Here is a 24,068-nt window from a genome sequence, read left to right as displayed (position 1 = left end):
GCTGTATTATTGATGCGCAAAATCAGTTGGACTACTTAAATTGAGTTCAATCCTCTTAAAACTCTACGCATAGAAATTGTTTGTGTTATACGTAAACAGATTTAAACTGGCTGTCCTTCAAAAACCTTTCTTGATATTCCCTCTGGAAACAGTTGTACCAACACAATGTTTTTCTGTTATCAAATATATTATATGTCATTTGAAAATTGACGCATGAAGCAGTAACATGAATGAAGCAATAAAATAAGTACAAATGTAGATCAAATTGATTCAATCATTATTATAACCAATTTGAAATATCGGCGTAATTATCCCAACAGGGAAGAAAAACTCTCGTCTGACAATTTGTTCAAATAATTAGTCACACTTCAAACAAAAGTAAATATACTATCACACCGTTATGCGCAAATTAAAATGTTGCGTTGAGTAATTAATATGTTTAATCTGTAATTAAAGGTCATGTTAGTAAATATTTACACAGCGAAAAAGAACAAATATAATAACCAGAAAAAATACCTTTAATGTTTACAGTAAAACTTGTTACAGTAATATAGATCTGCATTGGTCCTTAGATATCTTTGAACATTAGACAAAGATTTTATGACCGTATTTTTTTATGCCTAACTGCAAACATAAACTTACAGGAACTGCAACTCAACGATAATAGAATAAACCGCCATTCTCATGGTGTGTTTTCTGGAGAAGTCGTGGTCTGCTTCAATTAGTGATATGACAACCTCAAAGTAATTGATTCTTTTTGCGCAATGTATTCTATATAACTGTAAGATTTCAATGATCAAGAATCAAAATTAAATTAAAGCACTGCAGACAAGACTATAGGAAATTTGTTATTCGTTTTACATTTAGTTTCGTGGTTTACCTGTACCCACGAAATCGACGAAAATTAGTATCCAACGAATAATGATGAATCCACAGTAAATATTTTTTCGTGCATTTCTTGATCCTACTAAACACTGAGTTGGCATCCAAAACACGACAAAAAGAGAAATATCTTCAGCCATGCCATCAGAATAAAGCGGATCTGCTCTACCAATGCTATTGTGAAAGGACATTACCATTGCCACTATTTGTTGAATGGTCTTGTTTTTTTATTTTTTATTTGTATATAGATAGATTTTTTTTAAATTGAAAAGATCAATACTCTAAGTGCTTCATTTTTCTTATCAATATAATATTAAACCAAATACAGGATTTCGTTTAAGAATAATTAAATGGTACCCACTTGTGGTCTTTCTTTTAGAATTTTTTTTTTTATTTATCCATAACTCAACTCACAACACATACCAGATGTTTGGATTAAACCAATCAAATATTGAGTTTTTAGGATAGGAGGTAATAATAATATAGTATACAATACCCATTTAATCCACTGTGTTACCAACGTCGAATACAACAAGGTAACTTGCAAACTTGAACAACGGAACAGTTATTTCGAAAATGATAAGATATATATTTTTTTTCTTAAAGTTCAAATATAAGATATGTTTTTATTTAACTTTATAATATTTTACACATTTTAACAAAAGACTTTTGATGAATGTGTTAATAAATAACCTCTTATGCTCCGTGTTGTTAATTTTCAATCAGAATATTTCTAAAGCGAGGTTTCAGGTGACAAGGGAAATCAAAGAATGGTGTTAATCTACCAAAAGGGGTAATTGATAGATGAAGGTCTAATGAACGCGAACTTAAATATTTGATTATCCTTTATGGTAGGTTAAACGGAAGGCTAGGCAAATATAAGTAGTGACAAGATAATTTTTGTCCTTTTAAAATATTTTATTATAAATTAGATCAACATTTCAAAATCTTGTCAAATACAAAAATGTAAATCTTATCATTCACAAATTCTATTCATCTAACTCGTTGATTTATTCTAATAGGCAATTCTGCTTTGTTTGACCTCGACGTACTTTTCGCTATTATTTTTTCAACAATATGAAGATGTCCTGGAATATGATATTGAGTCTGCAATAAAACTTTAACATACATTTTATATAACCAAGTGAATGATCAGGACAGTTATAGAGCACAACGCCATGAAATACTACTTATGTAACATGTGTAATATAATCAATTACTCTTAGACTGGTAACTACTATTTGTACTTACTGTCGTTGAATATACATAAAATCTCGGATGATGATGTACTATAGTTAAAGGAATCGTTAAATAACACGTCCCTATACAATTTCTACGGAAATTCAACTTCATTGTTTGAATCCAGATGTTTGATACGGATGTATTTTTACCCCACGCATGACCGATCCATATTAATGTACTGTAATTAATATCAAACAACAATAATTATGACCAAGTGCAAAACTTTGATTTTACCTTGGTTATAAGGGAAGTGAAAATACATATCTGAAACACGGATGTTTAATAGATGAAAGATTTTTACGTATGACAAGGAAAAAATAAACAACAACACCTCATCAACAGTAAAGGTGAGTACTTTATCTTTAAACTAACATTTTTAACTTAATATTAACTATCTAGGTCAGTAATATATTATGTATGGCATACATGATAAAAAATATTGTTTGATTCCCTGACTATTTCATACTATAGATTTATATACGGTCACTTGTTTCCTTAATCATTTGTGAATGAATGTCATTATAAAATATTATATTAACCTACGCACATCCGATTGTAATTAATACATTGTTGCTATTAATGATGTTTAAGCTGAATAGAGTATGCATGATTTTAAGCGGCCTTACAAATATTAATTTGTAAATCTTACACGTGAAAACAGTGGCATATCTTAATGATGTAAGGCTTACTCTTAGATCTAATAAAATTTCCCTGCTTAAAATAGAATTGAGAAAAGAGAAACGCAGAGCGTGTCAACAAGAAACAAGGTTAACACATCAATAGGTCTGTAACGTGGTTCACCCAGAGTCGGGCTCAGGTTGCCCCTTAACAATGATGTAAACTGATTCAGCGAAATTGACGTATCTCTAAACACACAGCAATACGCAGAGTTAAACTAGGTTTAAAAGAAGTCTAGATCCGATTTTCGAATAGGTAACAGAAAAAATGAAGCAAAATGACAATGATTCACATGGGTTAATAATAGACTACAAGCAGCTAATGACATGCCAGCGCCATACCTCAATTAAAGTGATCGAAAATGTATGTCTTCCTCATATGAAAATCAAGCACAAGTCCTCCCGTTAGGTATTTAGTTTCATATCATCATATATTAAACGAACAGAAAACAACATATTTAATACCAACAGAATAATTGTGTTTATTTCTGAGTGAATCAATAATTATCCAAAACATGCCGTGTCTTTAAAGACTTAACAACATTATCGTAACTATATCACTTCTGAATAAGTATTCTTTAAAGGTTTAGTTACTTTTTGAGGTGATTGGTGAGACGTTTTATGCTTTGTACCGAATATTACCATAAATTTTGGATTAATATACAAATATTTCTGTATGCAGATGTCTTGTTTTATCTGAAAGAAATGTTAATAATCAAAACCTTTTTTAAAGAATTTTAATCCCACGGATTTGACCTGACACCATTGACCTTCAGACATTTTCATTAATCTTGTTATCGTCACGACGTTTTTTGTTGTCTCTACAATGAATACTAGAAATATAATAATCCGTTTCACAATTCAGTACGAATCTGGACCACCTCGTTTCCTCCTGATACATTTACTTATTTATTTCAAGTTATGAAAAATACTCAAAAATGCACTGAAAGACAAACATCATTTCAATTTTTGTTTTTAAAAAACACTTATATCAAATAAAGGTTTCTGCATGCGAATTTGATTTTCCATTTGACAATAAAAGTGAACTTAGTCTGGAAATTTGATTTGAAATAATCAATAAATAACTTCTTTCTCCATACAAAAAAAAAACAATAGTCTTTTCTCTTTTGTCTTTAATAGGAAGCAATTTTTCATTCATTCCTTATTTAAAAAGCGAATTATATATTATTTTTTTTTCAAATCAAAACGCCCAATGATTCACGCGTATTTTCATTTTTTCCAAGAAGAAAAAGAACCCAAGTTTGTTTTTTTCAAATTATTAATTTTGATAATTCAAAGCTATGTTGCATCCTATTTGTCCTTGCCGGATAAAAAAAGAATGCATATGCATTTATTAATACGGAAACATTATAAACAAACAGTTGGAACAGAGACCTTTCTGTGTACTGTTATGATTTTATGGTGTGTAATATGTTATGATATACCGTCACTAATATCAGAGTGTAGAACTACTTGATTTTCAGCAGGTTAAATAACGTGAGCTTGCTATTATAATTACTATTTTATAATCATTGCTTTTCCTTTTTTTTCGTATTTATGTTTTTGTTCCTTAGTATTCGTTATTTTAACGTAACGCATTGTTCTGTTCGATTTTGTTTACGTTCTTTCATAAATCATAAGTTAGTTCTCTGATCGAGCTTTTATGATTCAGAGAAAATGACATTGAACGTTTACTATTTACATTTTTTTTAAAACTAAAATACATTGATTAAAAGTTTCAGTCATGTCAATAAAATCCTTCAATCCTATAGAAACTGTCATAGAGTATTTACATGCATCAAACACCTTTTGTTTTTAAAAACATGTTGTGTTATCAATAAAAGTTCAACAATTATTCGGTATTATCATTTTATTATTCTGTTAAACTTTAAGTACATCGATTTCTTTCCTTTTTTCAATGCATATCGTTAATTCAAAGATAAATAGCGAAACCTGCACTCACTAATTCAATTTCTATACACATTGTTTTATGGTAATTTTGAATTGTGCAATTGATGTATGATTTAAAAAGGGAATAGTGTTCAATAGGAAATGACATTCATTTGAACGATTAACTACGTAGTGATAAATATATTCAAATCGATGGTCAGGTACAAAGCAATTACTTTGTTTTTTATATTTTATCTGGGACGGAAAAGGTATCCCTTAAATGTTTTGCTTTATTTTTGAAATTTCTAATTTTATGACTGTATATTTGGATGACTTTTTCATGAAGATGATAAGAATCGTGTTGGTATATTTGGAGATATCCATGCGAGCTGAAATTTTCTACTACTTAAAATGCTAACGAGAAAAAAATCTATTGTTATAAAAAAGGCATATCAGGTATTATGCAATAACTTTCTATCAGAATTATGACTGCTCTTGTTATCTGACAATTGTTTAGACATATTTTCTGCTTGGAATCGTTCAACGACAGTATTCTGAATTTTTATTCTCCCCTCATAACTTTATGACATTCAGCTTAAAATTTAACTATCTTATATACTATATTTAACGACTAACAAGGTAACCTTATACTTACACATGCATATGTTCATGTTCGATCAGGTGTAGTTTAATCACACTGAATTATGAAAGTTCAAACAGAATTATTACATAATCTTATCAAATGCACACACAAATAAACAAATATAACGCATTATAATGTTTTTTATAGATAGCAGGATTTTTTTATGATTATATGTATAGGTTCATATATCTTTTAAGTGGTTTTCAGCATAATTGATGTGATGATTGCAGGTTGTTATAACTAATATGAATACAACATCGTTCATCATTCAGCTCAGATTCATTTTTTAAAAATTTTAGCTGACAAAAAATGCATACAACATATCATCAAACGAGTTGTGGATATTGTTTAAAAGATACTATGAATTTTAGTGATTTCCTGATTTGTTGAAATAAATTTTGTAGAAACCTGGTTCACCTCTTCTAATTTTCATTTTAAAACTAATTGTATGAACTTCATAAACCGTCGGACTATACATAATTCTTTAAAATGTAAAATAAAAAAATACTGAACTCCAAGGAAAATTGAAAACGCAATACCCCTTATCATGTGGCCGAATTAAAAGCTAAAACACATCAAACAGATGGATGACAACCGTAATATTCTTTTCTTAGTTCAGGCAATTTATGATGTAAAAAACGGTGGATTGAACCTGCTTGATTAGCTATCAAAACCTTTCACTTGTATTGCAGTCGAAAAGTTCCATTATATTGAAAAGTTCCATTATATTGGTAAAATGTCCAAAACCTTTAATCCATAGCAATTGTTATGAGTTTTGCATTTTTTATTCATTGTGTAATACTTGTAACAAATGGACCGCAAATAAGCGTAAAAAAAATTAATGATTGAGAAATCGTACATAAAAGTCCTAATGTAAGCGTCTGAGGAAAAAAATGACATAAAAGTACTTAGAAAACGATAAAAAAAAAATAATAATAATTATGCAGTTTTCCGTCTATAACAAAATAGTTTCTAAAGGAGCGTTGTCATAACTATTGATATAATCTCACCAACATTTAAGCAGTTTCTTTGCGTTTGCACAAACTGCCAATTCAAAAAATAATTTGAACAAGAATGTTTACAAATGCTACAAATTTCGTCATTGTTTGTTGCTATGGTTTCTCAATAAATGTGAAACTTATATTTGTTTTCACCTTGTACCTCAGTCAAGGTAGAACAAATTTGAGAATATGAATGATAACTTTTTAATTTGCAGTCATATTTAGGCAAACAAAAATATGAAATATACATTAGATACCTTCTGATTTTCTTAAATATGTATCAGTTCGTCTTTAAAAATCTGAAGTTTATAAACGCTATACTTGAACTAGAATAAACATTGTTATTCTTTTCTGTTAAAATAACTTTAGACTGCTTACTCTATTGTTTCGATAGTATTTGATTTCCTTGAAAAAATGATTAATACACAAACTTATGTTCCTTATTTAAAGCGCTTATTTTAGTATGCATATACTTATCTCTACTTAGTCAACTATTTTACAGAAAACAACCACATGCATTAACCCATTTCCTAATAGTGGTAAACAATTTTGGCATTCTTTTCCTGTCGAAATGCACTTGAATGAGTTTTAGCTAAACATGTGTGTGCAGCCTTAATTGTTGTAGTGTTGACCTATGTATTTTTCCTTAGTTTCCTTGTTGTTTGTTTGCATTCTAATCTACGAAAGTCAGTTTTATTATTTTTTTAAAATATCATCGGAAATAAAATACAATCTTAAAATAGTATTGATGCACTGACATTTCAAAAAGGTCATCTCATGTCAACTGGTCTGGATATTTATATAAATTTTTATGTAAATATTTATCCACATTGAAGTGAGAAGATATGTAAATAAAAGACTCAAATTATATGTCAGGTAACGTCTTTTATAAAAATACAGAAAGAAGCACTTGATATAAATTAAACTTTCAACATTTTTACCTTGAGATATAATACTGTTTCAAAAAGGATAAATTTTAGAAATTAGTAATCGAAATCCAATTTTGCAAAAGTCATTTTCATGTTGAGGAATGTCAACACTGTGTTAATTGTAAAATGAAAACACTATTTTACTTTTATTAAATCTTTGAAGCGTATTTTTTCATTAAAATTACTTTTTCCATTCAAAGGGAAAGAAAACGACATACGATTTAATTGTATGAACAAATTTACGAAATATTCATTCAATTAAGACACACTTGTTGTAGTGTAAAAGTTCTTTAACCCAAATATTCAAGAACATAATACATCATTAGTTGTAGTGTAAAAGCTCCTATAACAAGAAAATTCAGAAAATATAGCCAAAACTGGTTGTACTATTATGATAAGATATAAAGTCGTCTAACGTCCGGTCTTAAAGTATTATCAGTAACACAGTCATGAAAAACATTTATATTTTGAACACGAACAAGGCTGTTGCTCTAACTTTATTTTGCGTTGAATAGCATTGTATTTAAATTACCGGTCAAATAAAGTTAACATGAGTTTTACGGACGACATCAAGAGTTGGTTGACTGTTATATCCGTTTCACAGATGATATAGATATGTTCCTTATGTCGTAACTACAAGCCCGTCCTCTTTTCTCTAATGTGAACTAACGAATAAAATTTATAACCGGGTTTGAACTCAAATGAGTAACACGACGGATGCCAGATGTGGATTAGGATCGGTTCACTCTTCCAATGCCCCTGAGACCACCTCCTGTTTTCTCTGCGGTTCATGTAGATCAGAATTAAGTTGTCTATGTTGTATTTTTGTGTGTTATTGTTTATTTGTTTGTTGGTCTTTTTCTTCTTTAGCCATTATGTTGTTGGTTTGTTTTCGATGTGTGGATTATAAAGTCGCTCTGGTCATCTTTCGCCTCTCATTTAAAAAGAAGGTAATATCGGATGTGAATTTAACGTTCGAGATACGTCACAATGTAAAGGGTTCTATGAATTTTATACGGAAAACTTTAAAATATAACAATTGATGCACGCATATCTTGAAATACATATGCGTGATATGCTTATATCTTAAAATAAAACAATCTTTAGTACCAATGCAATATTAGGATACATAAGTAAGTGAAACATATATATAATGTAGTAAATATATGATAAACGTCAACAGTTCACGTAAAGTAGTTACAAATTTCAAATAATCAAGAAATCACTTCTTTCTCCATACAAAAAAAAATAGTCTTTTCTCTTTTGTCTTTTATATGAAAATTTTAGAAGCAATTTTTCAAATTTCATACCTAATTTTAAACGAACTATATGTTAATTTTGAGTTTTTTTCAAATCAAAACGCACAATGATTCATGCATCTTTTTATTTGGTTTTTTTTCAAATTATTAATTTCAATAAGTCAAAGCTTTTTTGCATCCTATTTGTCCTTGCCGGATAAAAAAGAATGCATATGCATTTATTTATACGGAAATATTATAAACAAACAGTTGGAACAGAGACCTTTCTGTGTACTGTTAATGATTTATGGTATATGGTATGTTATTATATACCGTCACTTATATTAGAGCGTAAAACTATTTGATTTCAGCAGGTTAAATAAGTTGAGCTTGCTATTATTATTACTATTTTATAATCATTGCTTTTTGTTTATAATAGAAGTGAAAATACATATCGAAACACGGATGTTTAATAGATGATAGATTTTTACGTATGACAAGGAAAAAATAAACAACAATACCTCATTAACAGTAAAGGTGAGTACTTTATCTTTAAACTAACATTTTAAACTTAATATTAACTATCTAGGTCATTGATATATTATGTATGGTATACATGATAAAAATATTGTTTGATTCCCTGACTATTTCATACTATAGATTTATATACGGTCACTTGTTTCCTTAATGAATGTCATTATAAAATATTATATTACCCTACACACATCCGATTGTAATTAATGCATTGTTGCTATTAATAATGTGTAAGCTGAATAGAGTATGCATGATTTTAAGCGGCCTTACAAATATTAATTTGTAAATCTTGCACGTGAAAACAGAGGCACATCTTTATGATGTAAGGCTTATTCTAAGATCTATTCAAATTTCCCTGCTTAGAATAGAATTGAGAAAAGTGAAACGCAGAGCGTATCAACAAGAAACAAGGCTAACCCATCAATAGGTCTGTAACGTGGCTCATCCAGAGTCGGGCTCAGGGTGCCCCTTAACAATGATGTAAACTGATTCAGCGAAATTGACGTATCTCTAAACACACAGCAATACGCAGAGTAAAACTTGGTTTAAAAGAAATCTAGGTCCGATTTTCGAATAGGTAACAGAAGAAATTAAGCAAAATGACAATGATTAACATGTGTTAATAATGGAATAAAGCAGCTTATGACATGCCAGCGCCATACCTCAATAAAAGTGATCGAAAATGTATGTCTTCCTCATATGAAAATCAAGCACAAGTCCTCACTTTAGGTGTTTAGTTTCATATCATCATAAATTAAACGAACAGAAAACAACATGTTTAATGCCAACAGCTGGTTTTAGAATAGTGGTGTTTATTTCTGAGTGAATCAATATTTATCCAAAAAATGCCGTCTTTTACGGAAGCCCTGGAGTGGTATGTCTTTAATTACTTGACAACAGTATCGTTACTATATCACTTCTGAATAAGTATTTTTTAAAGGTTTAGTTAACTTTTGAGGTGATTGGCGACACGTTTTATGCTATGTACCGAATATTACCATAAATTTTGGATTAATATACAGATATTTCTGTATGAAGATGTCTGGTTAATAATCAAAACTTTTTTTAAAGAATTTTAATCCCACGGATTTGACCTGACACCATTGACCTTTAGACATTTTCATTAATTTTGTTATCGTCACGACGTTTTTTGTTGTCTCTACAATGAATACTAGAAATATAATAATCCGTTCCACAATTTAGTACGAATCTGGACCACCTCGTTTCCTCCTGATACATTTACTTATTTATTTCAAATTATGAAAAATACACAAAAAATGTACTAAAAGACAAACATCATTTCAATTTTGGTTTTTGAAATACACTTATAACAAATAAAGGTTTCTGCATGCGAATTTGATTTTCCTTTTGAAAATAAAAGTGAACTTAGTCTGGAAATTTAATATGAAGAAATCAAGAAATAACTTCTTTATCCATACAAAAAAAAAACAATAGTCTTTTCTCTTTTAGTCTTTAATATGGAAATTTTGGAAAGCAATTTTTCATTTATACCTTATTTAAAAAGCGAATTATATATTTAATTTTTTCAAATCAAAACGCCCAATGATTCACGCGTATTTTCATTTATTCCAAGAAGAAAAACAACCCAAGTTTGTTTTTTTCAAATTATTAATTTTGATAATTCAAAGCTATGTTGCATCCTATTTGTCCTTGGCGGATAAAAAAGAATGCGTAGGCATTCATTGATACGGAAATATTATAAACAAAAAAGTTGGAAGAGAGACCTTTCTGTGTACTATTAATGTTTTTTATTGTATATGATATGTTATTATATACAGTCACTAATATCAGAGTGTAAAACTTCTTGATATCAACAGGTTAAATAACTTAAGCTTGCTATTATAATTACTATTTATATAATCATTGCTTTTCCTTTTTTGTTTGTATTTATGTTTTTGTTCCTTAGTATTCGTTATTTTAGCGCAAGGCGTTGTTCTGTTCGATTTTGTTTACGATCTTTTATAAAACATAAGTTAGTTCTCTGATCGAGCTTTCATGATTCAGAGAAAATGACATTGAATGTTTACTATTTAGATTTAAAAAAAAAACTAAAATACATTGATTAAAAGAATTTCAGTCAGGTCAATAAAAATCCTTCAATCCTATAGAAACTGTCATAGAGGATTTACATTCACCAAACACCTTTTGAAAGTTCAAACAGATTTATTACATAATCTTATCAATTGCACACACAAATAAACAAATGTAACGCATTATAATTTTTTATATAAATAGCAGGATTTTATGATTATATGTATATGTTCATATATTTTTTGTTAGTGGTTTTCAGCATAATTTGATGTAATGATTGCAGGTTGTTATAACTAATACGAATGCAACATCGTTGATCATTCAGCTCAGATGCATTTTTTTTTATTTTAGCTGACAAAAAATGCATACAACATATCATCAAACGAGTTGTGGTTATTGTTTAAAAGATACTATGAATTTTAGTGATTTCCTGATTTGTTGAAATAAATTTTGTAGAAACCTGGTTCTTGCAAGAGTATTAATTCACCTCTTCTAATTTTCATTTTAAGACTGATTGTATGAACTTCATAAACCGTCGGACTATACATAATTCTTAAAAATGTAAAATAAAAAAATACTGAACTCCAACGAAAAACCCCTTATCATGTGGCCAAACAAAAGCTAAAACATATCAAACGGATGGATAACAACCGTAATATTCTTTACTAAGTTCAGGCAATTTATGATGTTTTTAAAAACATGTTGTGTTATCAATAAAAGTTCAACAATTATTCTGTATTATCATTTTATTATTCTGTTAAACTTTAAGTACATCGATTTCTTTCCTTTTTTCAATGCATATCGTTAATTCAAAGATAAATAGCGAAACCTGCAATCACTAATTCAATTTCTATACACATTGTTTTACGGTAATTTTGAATTGTGCAATTGGTGTATGATTTAAAAAGGGAATAGTGTTCAATAGGAAATGACATTCATTTGAACAATTAACTACGTAGTGATAAATATATTCAAATCGATGGTCAGGTACAAAGCAATTACTTTGTATTTTATATTTTATCTGGGACGGAAAAGGTATCCCTTAAATGTTTTGCTTTATTTTTGAAATTTCTAATTTTATGACTGTATATTTGGATGACTTTTTCATGAAGATGATAAGAATCGTGTTGGTATATTTGGAGATATCCATGCGAGCTGAAATTTTCTACTACTTAAAATGCTGACGAGAAAAAAATCTATTGTTATAAAAAAGGCATATCATGTATTATGCAATAACTTTCTATCAGAATTATGACTGCTCTTGATATCTGACAATTTTTTAGACATATTTTCTGCTTGGAATCGTTCAACGACAGTATTCTGAATTTTTATTCTCCCCTCATAACTTTATGACATTCAGCTTAAAATTTAACTATCTTATATACTATATTTAACGACTAACAAGGTAACCTTATACTTACACATGCATATGTTCATGTTCGATCAGGTGTAGTTTAATCACACTGAATTATGAAAGTTCAAACAGAATTATTACATAATCTTATCAAATGCACACACAAATAAACAAATATAACGCATTATAATGTTTTTTATAGATAGCAGGATTTTTTTATGATTATATGTATAGGTTCATATATCTTTTAAGTGGTTTTCAGCATAATTGATGTGATGATTGCAGGTTGTTATAACTAATATGAATACAACATCGTTCATCATTCAGCTCAGATTCATTTTTTAAAAATTTTAGCTGACAAAAAATGCATACAACATATCATCAAACGAGTTGTGGATATTGTTTAAAAGATACTATGAATTTTAGTGATTTCCTGATTTGTTGAAATAAATTTTGTAGAAACTTGGTTCACCTCTTCTAATTTTCATTTTAAAACTGATTGTATGAACTTCATAAACCGTCGGACTATACATAATTCTTTAAAATGTAAAATAAAAAAATACTGAACTCCAAGGAAAATTAATAACGCAATACCCCTTATCATGTGGCCGAATCAAAAGCTAAAACACATCAAACAGATGGATGACAACCGTAATATTCTTTTCTTAGTTCAGGCAATTTATAATGTAAAAAACGGTGGATTGAACCTGCTTTAATAGCTATCAAAACCTTTCACTTGTATGGCAGTCGAAAAGTTCCATTATATTGACAACGATGTGTTAACAAACAAACAGACATAATAGGTAAAATGTCAAAAACCATTAATCCATAGCAATTGTTATGAGTTTTGCATTTTTTATTCATTGTGTAATACTTGTAACAAATGGACCGCAAATAAGCGTAAAAAATAATTAATGATTGAGAAAATCGTACATAGAAGTCCTAATGTAAGCGTCTGAGGATCAAATGACATAGAAGTACTGTGAAAACGATGAAAAATAAAAATAATCATGCAGTTAGTCGTCTATAACAAAATAATTTCTAAAGGAGCTTTGTCATAACTATCGATATAATCTCACCAACATTTCAGCAGTTTCTTTGCGTTTGCACAAACTGCCAATTCAAAAAATAATTTGAACAAGAATGTTTACAAATGCTACAAATTTCGGCATTGTTTGTTGCTATGGTTTCTCAATAAATGTGAAACTTATATTTGTTTTCACCTTGTACCTCAGTCAAGGTAGAACAAATTTGAGAATATGAATGATAACTTTTTAATTTGCAGTCATATTTAGGCAAAAAAAAATATGAAATATACATTTGATACCTTCTGATTTTCTTAAATATGTATCAGTTCGTCTTTAAAAATCTGAAGTTTATAAACGCTATACTTGAACTAGAATAAACATTGTTATTCTTTTCTGTTAAAATAACTTTAGACTGCTTACTCTATTGTTTCGATAGTATTTGATTTCCTTGAAAAAATGATTAATACACAAACTTATGTTCCTTATTTAAAGCGCTTATTTTAGTATGCATATACTTATCTCTACTTAGTCAACTATTTTACAGAAAACAACCACATGCATTAACCCATTTCCTAATAGTGGTAAACAATTTTGGCATTCTTTTCCTGTCGAAATGCACTTGAAAGAGTTTTAGCTAAACATGTGTGTGCAGCCTTAATTGTTGTAGTGTTGACCTATGTATTTTTCCTTAGTTTCCGTGTTGTTTTTTTGCATTCTAATCTACGAAAGTCAGTATTATTATTTTTTTTAAATATCGTCCGAAATAAAATACAATCTTAAAATAGTATTGATGAACTGACATTTCAAAAAGGTCATCTCATGTCAACTGGTCTGGATATTGATATAAATTTTTATGTAAATATTTATCCATATTGAAGTGAGAAGATATGTAAATAAAAGACTCGAATTATATGTCAGGTAACTACTTTTATAAAAATACAGAAAGAAGCACTTGAAATAAATTAAACTTTCAACATTTTTACCTTGAGATATAATACTGTTTCAAAAAGGATAAATTTTAGAAATTAGTAACCAAAATCTAATTTTGCAAAAGTCATTTTCATGTTGAGGAATGTCAACACTGTTAATTGAAAAATTAAAACACTATTTTACTTTTATTAAATCTTTGAAGCGTATTTTTTCATTAAAATTACTTTTTCCATTCAAAGGGAAAGAAAACTACATACGATTTAATTGTATGAACAAATTTACGAAATATTTATTCAATTAAGACACACTTGTTGTAGTGTAAAAGTTCTTTAACCCAAATATTCAAGAACATAATACATCATTAGTTGTAGTGAAAAAGCTCCTCTAATAAAAAAATTCAGAAAATATAGCCAAAATTGGTTGTACTAAGATAAGATATAAAGTCGTCTTACGTCCGGTCTTAAAGTATTATCAGTAACACAGTCATTCAGAACATTTATATTTTGAACACGAACAAGGCTGTTGCTCTAACTTTATTTTGCGTTGAATAGCATTGTATTAAAAGTACCGGTCAAATAAAGTTAACATGAGTTTTACGGACGACATCAAGAATTGGTTGACTGTTATATCCGTCTCACAGATGATATAGATATGTTCCTTATGTCGTTACTTCAAGCCCATCCTCTTTTCTCTAATGTGACATAACGAATTAAATTTATAACCTGGTTTGAACTCAAATGAGTAACACAACGGATGCCAGATGTGGATTAGGATCTGATCACTCTTCCAAGGCCCCTGAGACCAACCCCTGTTTTCTCTGCGGTTCATGTAGATCATTATTAAGTTGTCTATGTTGTATTTTTGTGTGTTATTGTTTATATGTTTGATGGTCTTTTTCTTCCTTAGCCATTGTGTTGGCTGTTTATTTTCGATGTGTGGATTATAATGTCACTCTGGTCATCTTTCGCCTCTCATTTAAAAAAAGGTAATATCGGATGTGAATTTAACGTTCGAGATACGTCACAATGTAAAGGGTTCTATGAATTTTATAAGGAAAACTTTAAAAGATAACAATGGATGCACGCATATCTTGAAATGCATATGCGTGATATGCTTATATCTTAAAATAAAACAATCTTTAGTACCAATACAATATTAGGATACATAAGCCCATGTAAGTGAAACATATATATATTGTAGTAAATATGTGATAAACTTCAACCGTTCACGTAAAGTAGTTACTGTTAGTTCTTCCTTTTTAATTGAAGTTGCTTTGAATATCAATACCAGATATACATGTAGTGTGGATATGCCTTCTTCAAGGATATTTATTGTCAGTCATTTAAGTTCAATTCTGCGTTCAAGACTTTTAATCTTATTTTATCATGCTTATAAAACAAAATGCACCGAGAGGGGAAATGAACACTACATAAAAGATATAATATTCTGCTTGATGCTCTTAGATTCTGATAATAATAAGAAAATAAACAAATATGCCCTTTGTTTTTTTCTTAGTGAATTTGCTTATCAAAGAAGGTACATAGACGAGATGAAAAACTATTTAGATCCCCTTTATATTCTCAATTGTTTTTTTCACGAACCAGAAACATCGCCAGTTGTTGTATTATTAGTTACATAGTGTGCTAGTGACCTAATACGGTATATATGGGGTCAGTAAATTCCATGAGGACCCCATATATACCGTATTACGTCACTAGCACACTATGTAACGAATTTATCTTACCGACTATCTTAACGTGTGAAATTAAGACTAGTGATTCTCAAAACGAGCAAGTCTTCAATACTGTTAGCGCTAAGAAAATACTTCCATTGATCCTACAAAAACAGATGCCAACAATAACGACTTGTAAGGTTTAAATGTGTTTTATGAATTTGTTTCAATCTTAATCATCAATTTCTTCGTCTGTTGGAACTTTTAAGATTTTTTCTCAGCACCGTTTTGTTTTTTTACAAAGGGACATAACACCATTACTAACCGTGTATGAAATAAGCCCCCCCTTCTTACCTAATAAGGAATATAAAGGGACGTAACTCCAGTACTCCGCCTCCCTACTTATAACCTAATATCAAATATACACGGTTTGCACGCGGACGCTTTTAACCAATCATATTCCTGGAAATGTATAGGAGGTAAAATAATATGTCATATCTGCATATCTGAATGTTTATCACTATTTGGAATAATCTCATCAAAGATACCACGATTGAAAATTTGTATATTGGTCAGACGCGCGTTAAGTCTACAAAAGACTCATCAGTGACGCTCAAATCTTCTTTTATTTTTTAGGTCTTTTAAAGTTTTAATAAATTAATAATTTATGTATATTGATCATATGTCACCTCCCTAATGAAAAATTTAATATTTTGTTTACATCGAATATGTAAAATAAAACGAGAGGGTCGGAATTGAAGAAGTCTTAATTCATATATTCAATTCATACCAAAGCGGATTAAAATAATTTACATAACAAAAATATCTGCAACAATTAAAACTTAAATGTTTGAATTATGAAAATTCACATTATATAAATATTATTGAAGTAAAATCAAACAAAACATATATATAATGTTAAATACTGTGCCAATTATGTCAAGTTGTTCAACGAAATGTGTCCAATAACATCGAATCGAAATGTGTTGCTGACTTGTTTTGCATCTACGATAAATAGACACTAGTACTCGAACATAATGCGAGCTTTTGCGTTATTTAAAAAACAAGGTAAGGTTTTTGTATTTGTAATTACTCCAAAGAAACAAATAGAAGACAGTTACGGTAATACTTTAAGATGACAAAAACACTTACGTTCGCATTTTCAACGTTGCTATTTGTACAATTTTGAAAATATGAACATTCCTACGATGACTTTGCAATCAAAACACTCGGCTTTTGTCGTAAACAGATTGACTGGATAATGTGATTATGTGTGCAGGGCGTCCGAAGAATATGTCATTATATAAATGAATGACATGAACTATTTAATTATAAATAGAAACACAAACGTTTGCGGCCTTTATTTTTTTAAATTTTATATCAAAGTTAACGTTTAGAAATTTATAAAGATTACAAGTAATCGTGAATTTTCTATTGTTATGATATTTATAAAACGCATTGAACAACTTCTTCACGAGTCAAGCTAGCAGAATCAACTAACGTAAATTATTATTTTCTTATCTGTTAATTCTAATATTACTGCTTCAATATTTCTGAATATACAAAACAGAGTGTACTTTTAGAGGCCACTTGCCTCACAATAACTACTTGAATCCACGAGAGCATTCAATTAACACTACCAATAGCGAGTATGTAGTTCAATTTATTGACCTACTGATAAAAATTTTGTTAAGAAAAAAATCAGCATTACAGTATTTTCTCCGGATGTGTATTTGGAGTACTAGGTTATCCCAGGTTATTATTTTTTTAAGCGTTGCGATGCAGATGCAGCTATCCGGCTAGTTTTTGGTCCATCATTTATATAAATCATTAAAAAGTCAGATACAATTCCAGACTGGAAGATAGCAGTGTGTATTTTCAGTTGGATAAGTACGTGCATAATTTTTACTCAAGCTTTGAAGATCATTCAACAACATAACATTTTTCTTGAATTCAGCTGTCCTTCTTTACATTTTTGTTATGTTGTATATGTACGGGTTTATACATATTTAATACCAAGACTGTGACTTAAAATACTGCCGTGAACACAATGTAAATGTACCGTTTTGTGCCCTGGTGATTGTTTTACTTTGTCCGGAGATAATTGTTAATGTATTGAATGTAAAATATTTGTAATGGTAAAAAAAAATCAATAAATGGGCTACATATGTCACAGATTTTGGTGAAAATTTGAATACAATAACCTTTGGCTCTTTCAATTAAACTAACTGAAAATCTTTGCTCTTTATGTTTTCAAATATTATTAATTGAATTCACTGAAATTAAGTGAATATTTCTGTAGAAATCACATAATATCGGCAAACAACGTTCACATTTTTTTTTTAAAACCACCAAATCTCAAATTTCAAATCCATAGAATTTTAACTTATGAATATTGTAAAAAACAATATGGTACGATCAAGGACTTCGATACAATAGTATTAGTATTCATCATACAAAGTTGATCTCGAGATGAAAAATACCACAGAACGTCGAAAAAAAAAACCGTTTAACAAGGTAAATTCCAAAATTGGAATTCCATAAAAAAAATTAGCGTATCATCAACGCCTGGTTGTCTGAAAACGTCGATTTTGATTTTTTACAACCATCTATAAAATCGAATGTATCGATTGTGATATTTTGAGTGTGGATTCGTTTGATGTGTGGGATGAATATATATAGAAGCGTTTACCCTGTCGACATATTATATGAGGTTGAACATCGGTAAACTTTAATTGTCTCTTAAAATTTAGCTTCTGAATCGTGAACTTTCCATTTCTACATAGCACCATCCATTCCAGAAGCGCCGCTTTCGGAGTATATATCTCCCAGTTGATACGATATTTCAGGGTTTGTATTTCCTATCGCTGCTCACAAGAAACCAATTAAACAACGAGTTCAGAGTCCTAAAGATGAAATCATCCCTTTATAAGTTTTCGCGTATTTAATTATAATCCTGGTAACTTTGATAACTATTAACGACGCCATCACGAGTTCGTTGATCGTGATGGAATATCCGCAACTCAGATGATATTGGATAAGTTCCTAATGTCGTTACTCCAATCCCGTCTCCAGTTTTTGTGGGGTTCGTGTTGCTATGTCGTCAGTTTTCTATGTTGTGGTTTTTGTACTCTTGTTTGTCTTCTAGTCTTTTATGCCATAGTGTGGTCATATTTGGTAAAATAGTTATCAAAGGTACCAGAATTATAATTTAGTACGCCAAACGCGCATTTCGTCAACATAATAGTCATCAAAGGTACCAGGATACATAAGTCTCATCAGTGATGCTCATATCAAAATATTTATAAAGCCGAACAAGTACAAAGTTGAAGAGCATTAAATGTTGATAGTTGTCTTATTTGTAAAGATCTGCTTATTTTCATATTGAATAAAATTGAGAAAGGAAATGGGAAATGTGCCAAAGCGACAACAACCGGACTATAGAGCAGACAACAGCCGAAGGCCACCAATGGGTCTTCAATGTAGCGAGAATTCCCGCATCCGTAGGTGTCCTTCAGCTGGCCCCTAAAAATATGTATACTAGTACAGTGATAATGGACGTCATACTAAACTCCGGATTATACACAAGAAACTAAAATTAAAAATCATACAAGACTAACAAAGGCTAAAGGCTCCTGACTTGGGACAGGCGCAAAATTGCGGCGGGGTTAAACATGTTTATGAGATCTCAACCCTCCCCCTATACCTTTAGCCAATGTAGAAAAGTAAACGCATAACAATATGCACATTAAAATTCAGTTCAAGAGAAGTCCGAGTCCGATGTCAAAAGATGTAACAAAAGAAAATAAATAAAATGACAATAATACATAAATAACAACAGACTACTAGCAGTTAACTGACATGCCAGCTCCAGACCTCAATTAAACTGATTGAAAGATTATGTCTTCATCATATGAATATCAGGCACAATTCCTCCCGTTAGGGGTTTAGTATCATACTATCATAAAATATATGAGAACATAAGAACATAACCCGTGTCATGCCAATAACTGTTTAAAAAAAAAATGTGTTTATTTCTGATGCAAAGACCCAATAAGCATTTATATATCCTATATTCCTCCCGAAATATTGTACATGCATTTGATTACACTTTATTTTCAAGGAGTGATCATCAGCCTTTACTTATTCGAAATGTGTCTTTAAAATTAAGAATTTCCCATTAAAAGGCTAAAATGCATGTTTCTTTTTAATCTCATAACTCTATGGAGTTAAAATTTACCTCTAGGTTATATGGTTTCGATATCATATTCTTAAAAGTTTAGTATGAAAAAAAAATCTTCATAGACAATGTAGTTCAGAATGTGTCAATGGTTTGCACAAAAATGTAACACTATATATATGTGACGTAAATTAATCAAATAATCAAAATCGAAACCATAAAAGAAACGAAGATCAAATATTTGTTTTTAATTTATTGAAAGAAACTTTCAGCGACGTATTAAAACATTTTATTTTTAAAAAAAAGTTGGGAACTCGTAAGTACAAATAATTTCTAACTTTGTTATTTTGTATTTAGGCAAACAATAGATAAAAGAAATATTGATCTAAAATTCAAATAACGATATGTTTTTGCAACTTAATATTTCATAATATTTTTTTGTTTAATGGTTCAGTTGACTTCAAATCAACCGTTACACATTGTACTTAAAATTTCATACTATCAAAAACGACAAAAAAACTTAAAAACTTAAGCAGATACTTAAGGGCAAATAAAAAAGTGTTGATACCAGGGAATAATATATATATATGACATTGGATTTACACATTTAAATCTAAGAATTAATTCAGTACAAATACTTGAATATCAGAATACCGTGTAAACTTTTTATTTACTGTACTAAATGACTTCATTTAAGAAGTTAAAGCACTGAGGTGCTATCTTAGGTTTACTGATCAATTATCGAGCTCTTCATATAACTAAATATCTGTTTCAGACTTATTGAATAAAAAACTTAGTGGTAAAATTCAATTGAGAATGTAGCAACTAAGTAATATATAACATCATTAGGAGGACTGTAACTACTGGTATTGATCAAACTAATAAAGTGTCGCAATATGCAAACGAAGCCAATTGGTTAATGGTATTCATTGTCAAGTAGTCTCAGTCATCTAAATAAAATGTCAATTATTTTTAATTCCAGATTGTAATAAGACTGTATGACAAAGCAAGACATGAGGAAGAATATGATCATTCCTGGAAAGGACTTTATAATACGTTTGATTAATCTGTGATAAATATATAATTCATTAAACAGTGATAACTAAATAACTGACATGTTGAACTTATCGTTAATGCTGGTATTCCTTTTTGGATTTATGGGAACAGCATTAAGCAAGATTTGTCATGAGCAAAACGTAAGTCTGTTTTTATTTTAAAGTTATCTCGATTTTGCATTTAAACAATTTTTTTAGAGCAATGAAAACAAAGCAACAATTTTAGTTTACATTGATTTTTCGATTAAATTATAATGAAAGAGGGACGAAAGATACCAGAGGGACAGCCAAACTCATAAATCGAAAATAAACTGACAACGCCATGACTAAAAATAAAAAGGACAAACATACAAACAGTAGTACACATGACACAACCTAGAAAACTAAAGAATAAACAACACGAATCCCACCAAAAACTAGGGGTGATCTCAGGTGCTCCGGAAGGGTAAGCATATCCTGCTGCACATGTGGCACCCGTCGTGTTGTTTATAAGATAACAAATCCGGTAAATAGTCTTATTCGGTAGGTCACATTCATGAAAGGAAAGGGGATTGTAGTTACGACGTCAGAAACATATCCGATATTATTTGTGAAACGGTTATTCTATAACGGTCAACCAACTCGTGATGGCGTCCGTAAAATTCACGAAGTGATGATTTCAACTTCACCATTTGGAACTCTTGATTTAATAGCTTCCTTGTGAGCAACAACCCTCTATCAAGAAAATCATGATAGGAAATGCAAGATAGGGAATATCGTATATATTGGGAGATATATACACCGTATGCAGGTGCTGCTGGAATGTTGCTACTTAGAAATGGAAAGTTCACAATTGGAAAGCTGAAATCATCTCTTTGTTGTAAAGTTTTGTTTTCAATCGACCCTCATTGTCAATTTCTAGATGTAAGTCATGATATGAGGCCGACTTAACAGTTAGTGCATCCTTTATTTCTATAAATATTCGAACATGTATTTAGTACATATATGATAGGTTGAAAATAAAGATACAGTTGGAAGAGTATACTGGTATGTCACTAAACTGTTCTCTATATTTTGACAGTAATATCTCAACTGTAAAAATGAGGAACACAATAAATCATTTCTTAGACTGTTATTTTTTATCCCATGTTAATTCACCTGCGATACATGTACTTCTGATCAAAGATAAACCTATCGTTTGAAAATTAAAGTGCTTTGCTTTTTTGTTTCGTTCTGTTATAAATCATGCCGTTAGTTTTTTTTGCTTTAAATGTTTCACATTTTATCATTTTGCGGCTTTAAATAAAATTGCAATTATCAACGATTTGACATCAACATGGTCAATGATTAATTATAATACATATAGAAATTTAAGGAGTTCGAAGTGCTCTTCAGGAACGGTAAAAGTCATATCTTTGAAAGTCGAGGATGATAAAAAATAAGTACCAAATAAAAACTATACGACCTACAATAAATCTTGAGTCAACCTTAACTTAGTTGGGACCTTCTCTTAAAACGTTCAATTTAAGAAAGATATTTTATAAATCAAGGTAGTTCCAAAGAACCCTTTTATGGGCAGATGTTTCACCGCGGATTCTGATAGTAAACGTTTGCACTATTTTTGTGGGATACGTTGATAGAATAGTTTTATATCTGACAAGGAACAAGAAAATAAAAAATTGAAAACAACACGTTAATAATTTCTGGCGTCCGAAGCGCTTTTCTGGATTTACCTTCATTAGGAACGCTCATAGCCAAATATTTGAAATCCGAAGATGTATAAGTACCGAAACAGTAGCAGAGCTAGTAATATGTCATAAATACCTAAAATAGGTAGCCAAATTCATCTAAAACTAACTTTGCCTGAGGGAGTTGAAACCTTAGTTTCTTAATAATTTCAAAATAAGTAAAGTTTGTTACGTAACAGAAAATAGTATTTTTCCTTAAAAGTTTTTTTTTCTGTACAATATGATTAAAATCCATAAACCATGATTTTTTAGTGCCGCATGAATGTAAAAGATACAATTTGATAATTTAAAGCCATTAAAAAGAAATCCTGAAAAGTATATTGTACTGATAAGGTTGAATTAATGGACGAAAACGAGTTAGTTGACCATTAAGGAATATCTGTTTAACAGAAAATTACATATACGTTCCAGTTTTTGTTATCACACACTCATCGTCTTTTCGTCATTTCTGACGTTAATAAATTACAGTTATCATCTAGTGTATCCTCACATGAACGACGGATGCCAAAAGTGAAACAGTGTCTGCTTAGCACCTGTAAACACCCTTGGCTTTTGAGTGGGTTTGTGTTGCTGTGTCTTTAGTTGTCCAAATTGTGTTTCTCTTGTTTTTTTGTCTATATTTAACAAAGGCGTTTTTAGTTTGAATGTCCTCAACTCATGAGTATAAAAATCCTTTTCGGTATCTAAAGCCTTATTTTATATTTTATGAAGTAATATTAATTGAATGGTTGTGTTGCGTGAAGAAAAATCACAAATTTCACGATAGTATCAAAGCTCGTACTAAGCCATTTTAATCAGTTCTATTATTCTTAATATCTTTCTTTGTTCAGGCTTATACCTGATAAAAGGAATACTTTGACATGATTAATGGTTCTGTCTTGCGCATGCAATTCTATCGTTTTATTTACTCATGGTTAATTCATGCTGTAAGTAGTATATGAAAACGAAAGCAGCAACATTGAAAAGATATGATATAATCCATGTGTATACAACATTACTTAACGTACAAGGTATTATATTAAATCGAAACATAC

General features: G+C 29.9%; 1 protein-coding gene across 4 annotated transcripts in view; it reads left to right on the top strand.

The window, feature by feature from the left end:
• The first annotated feature begins 1,863 nt into the window (after nt 1-1,863).
• LOC139513551 (parathyroid hormone/parathyroid hormone-related peptide receptor-like) overlaps nt 1,864-24,068 on the top strand; it is a 43,765-nt gene continuing 21,560 nt past the window's right edge. The window contains exons 1-3 of one of the 4 annotated variants that reach the window (XM_071302172.1): nt 2,141-2,471; nt 8,942-9,039; nt 21,235-21,448. In XM_071302172.1, the coding sequence (XP_071158273.1) occupies nt 21,368-21,448 (81 nt within the window). In that variant the 5' untranslated portion in view covers nt 2,141-2,471; nt 8,942-9,039; nt 21,235-21,367. Of the gene's footprint in view, nt 2,472-8,941; nt 9,040-21,234; nt 21,449-24,068 lie in introns of all 4 variants that reach the window. The other 3 variants (XM_071302174.1, XM_071302173.1, XM_071302175.1) reach the window with 3 other exon arrangements.

Source organism: Mytilus edulis, chromosome 2 (genome assembly GCF_963676685.1).
Source record: "Mytilus edulis chromosome 2, xbMytEdul2.2, whole genome shotgun sequence".
Classification (NCBI taxonomy): Eukaryota; Metazoa; Mollusca; class Bivalvia; order Mytilida; family Mytilidae; genus Mytilus; species Mytilus edulis.
The sequence above is the reverse complement of the archived record's forward strand: the minus strand, read 5'-3'. Positions and strand labels throughout refer to the sequence as shown.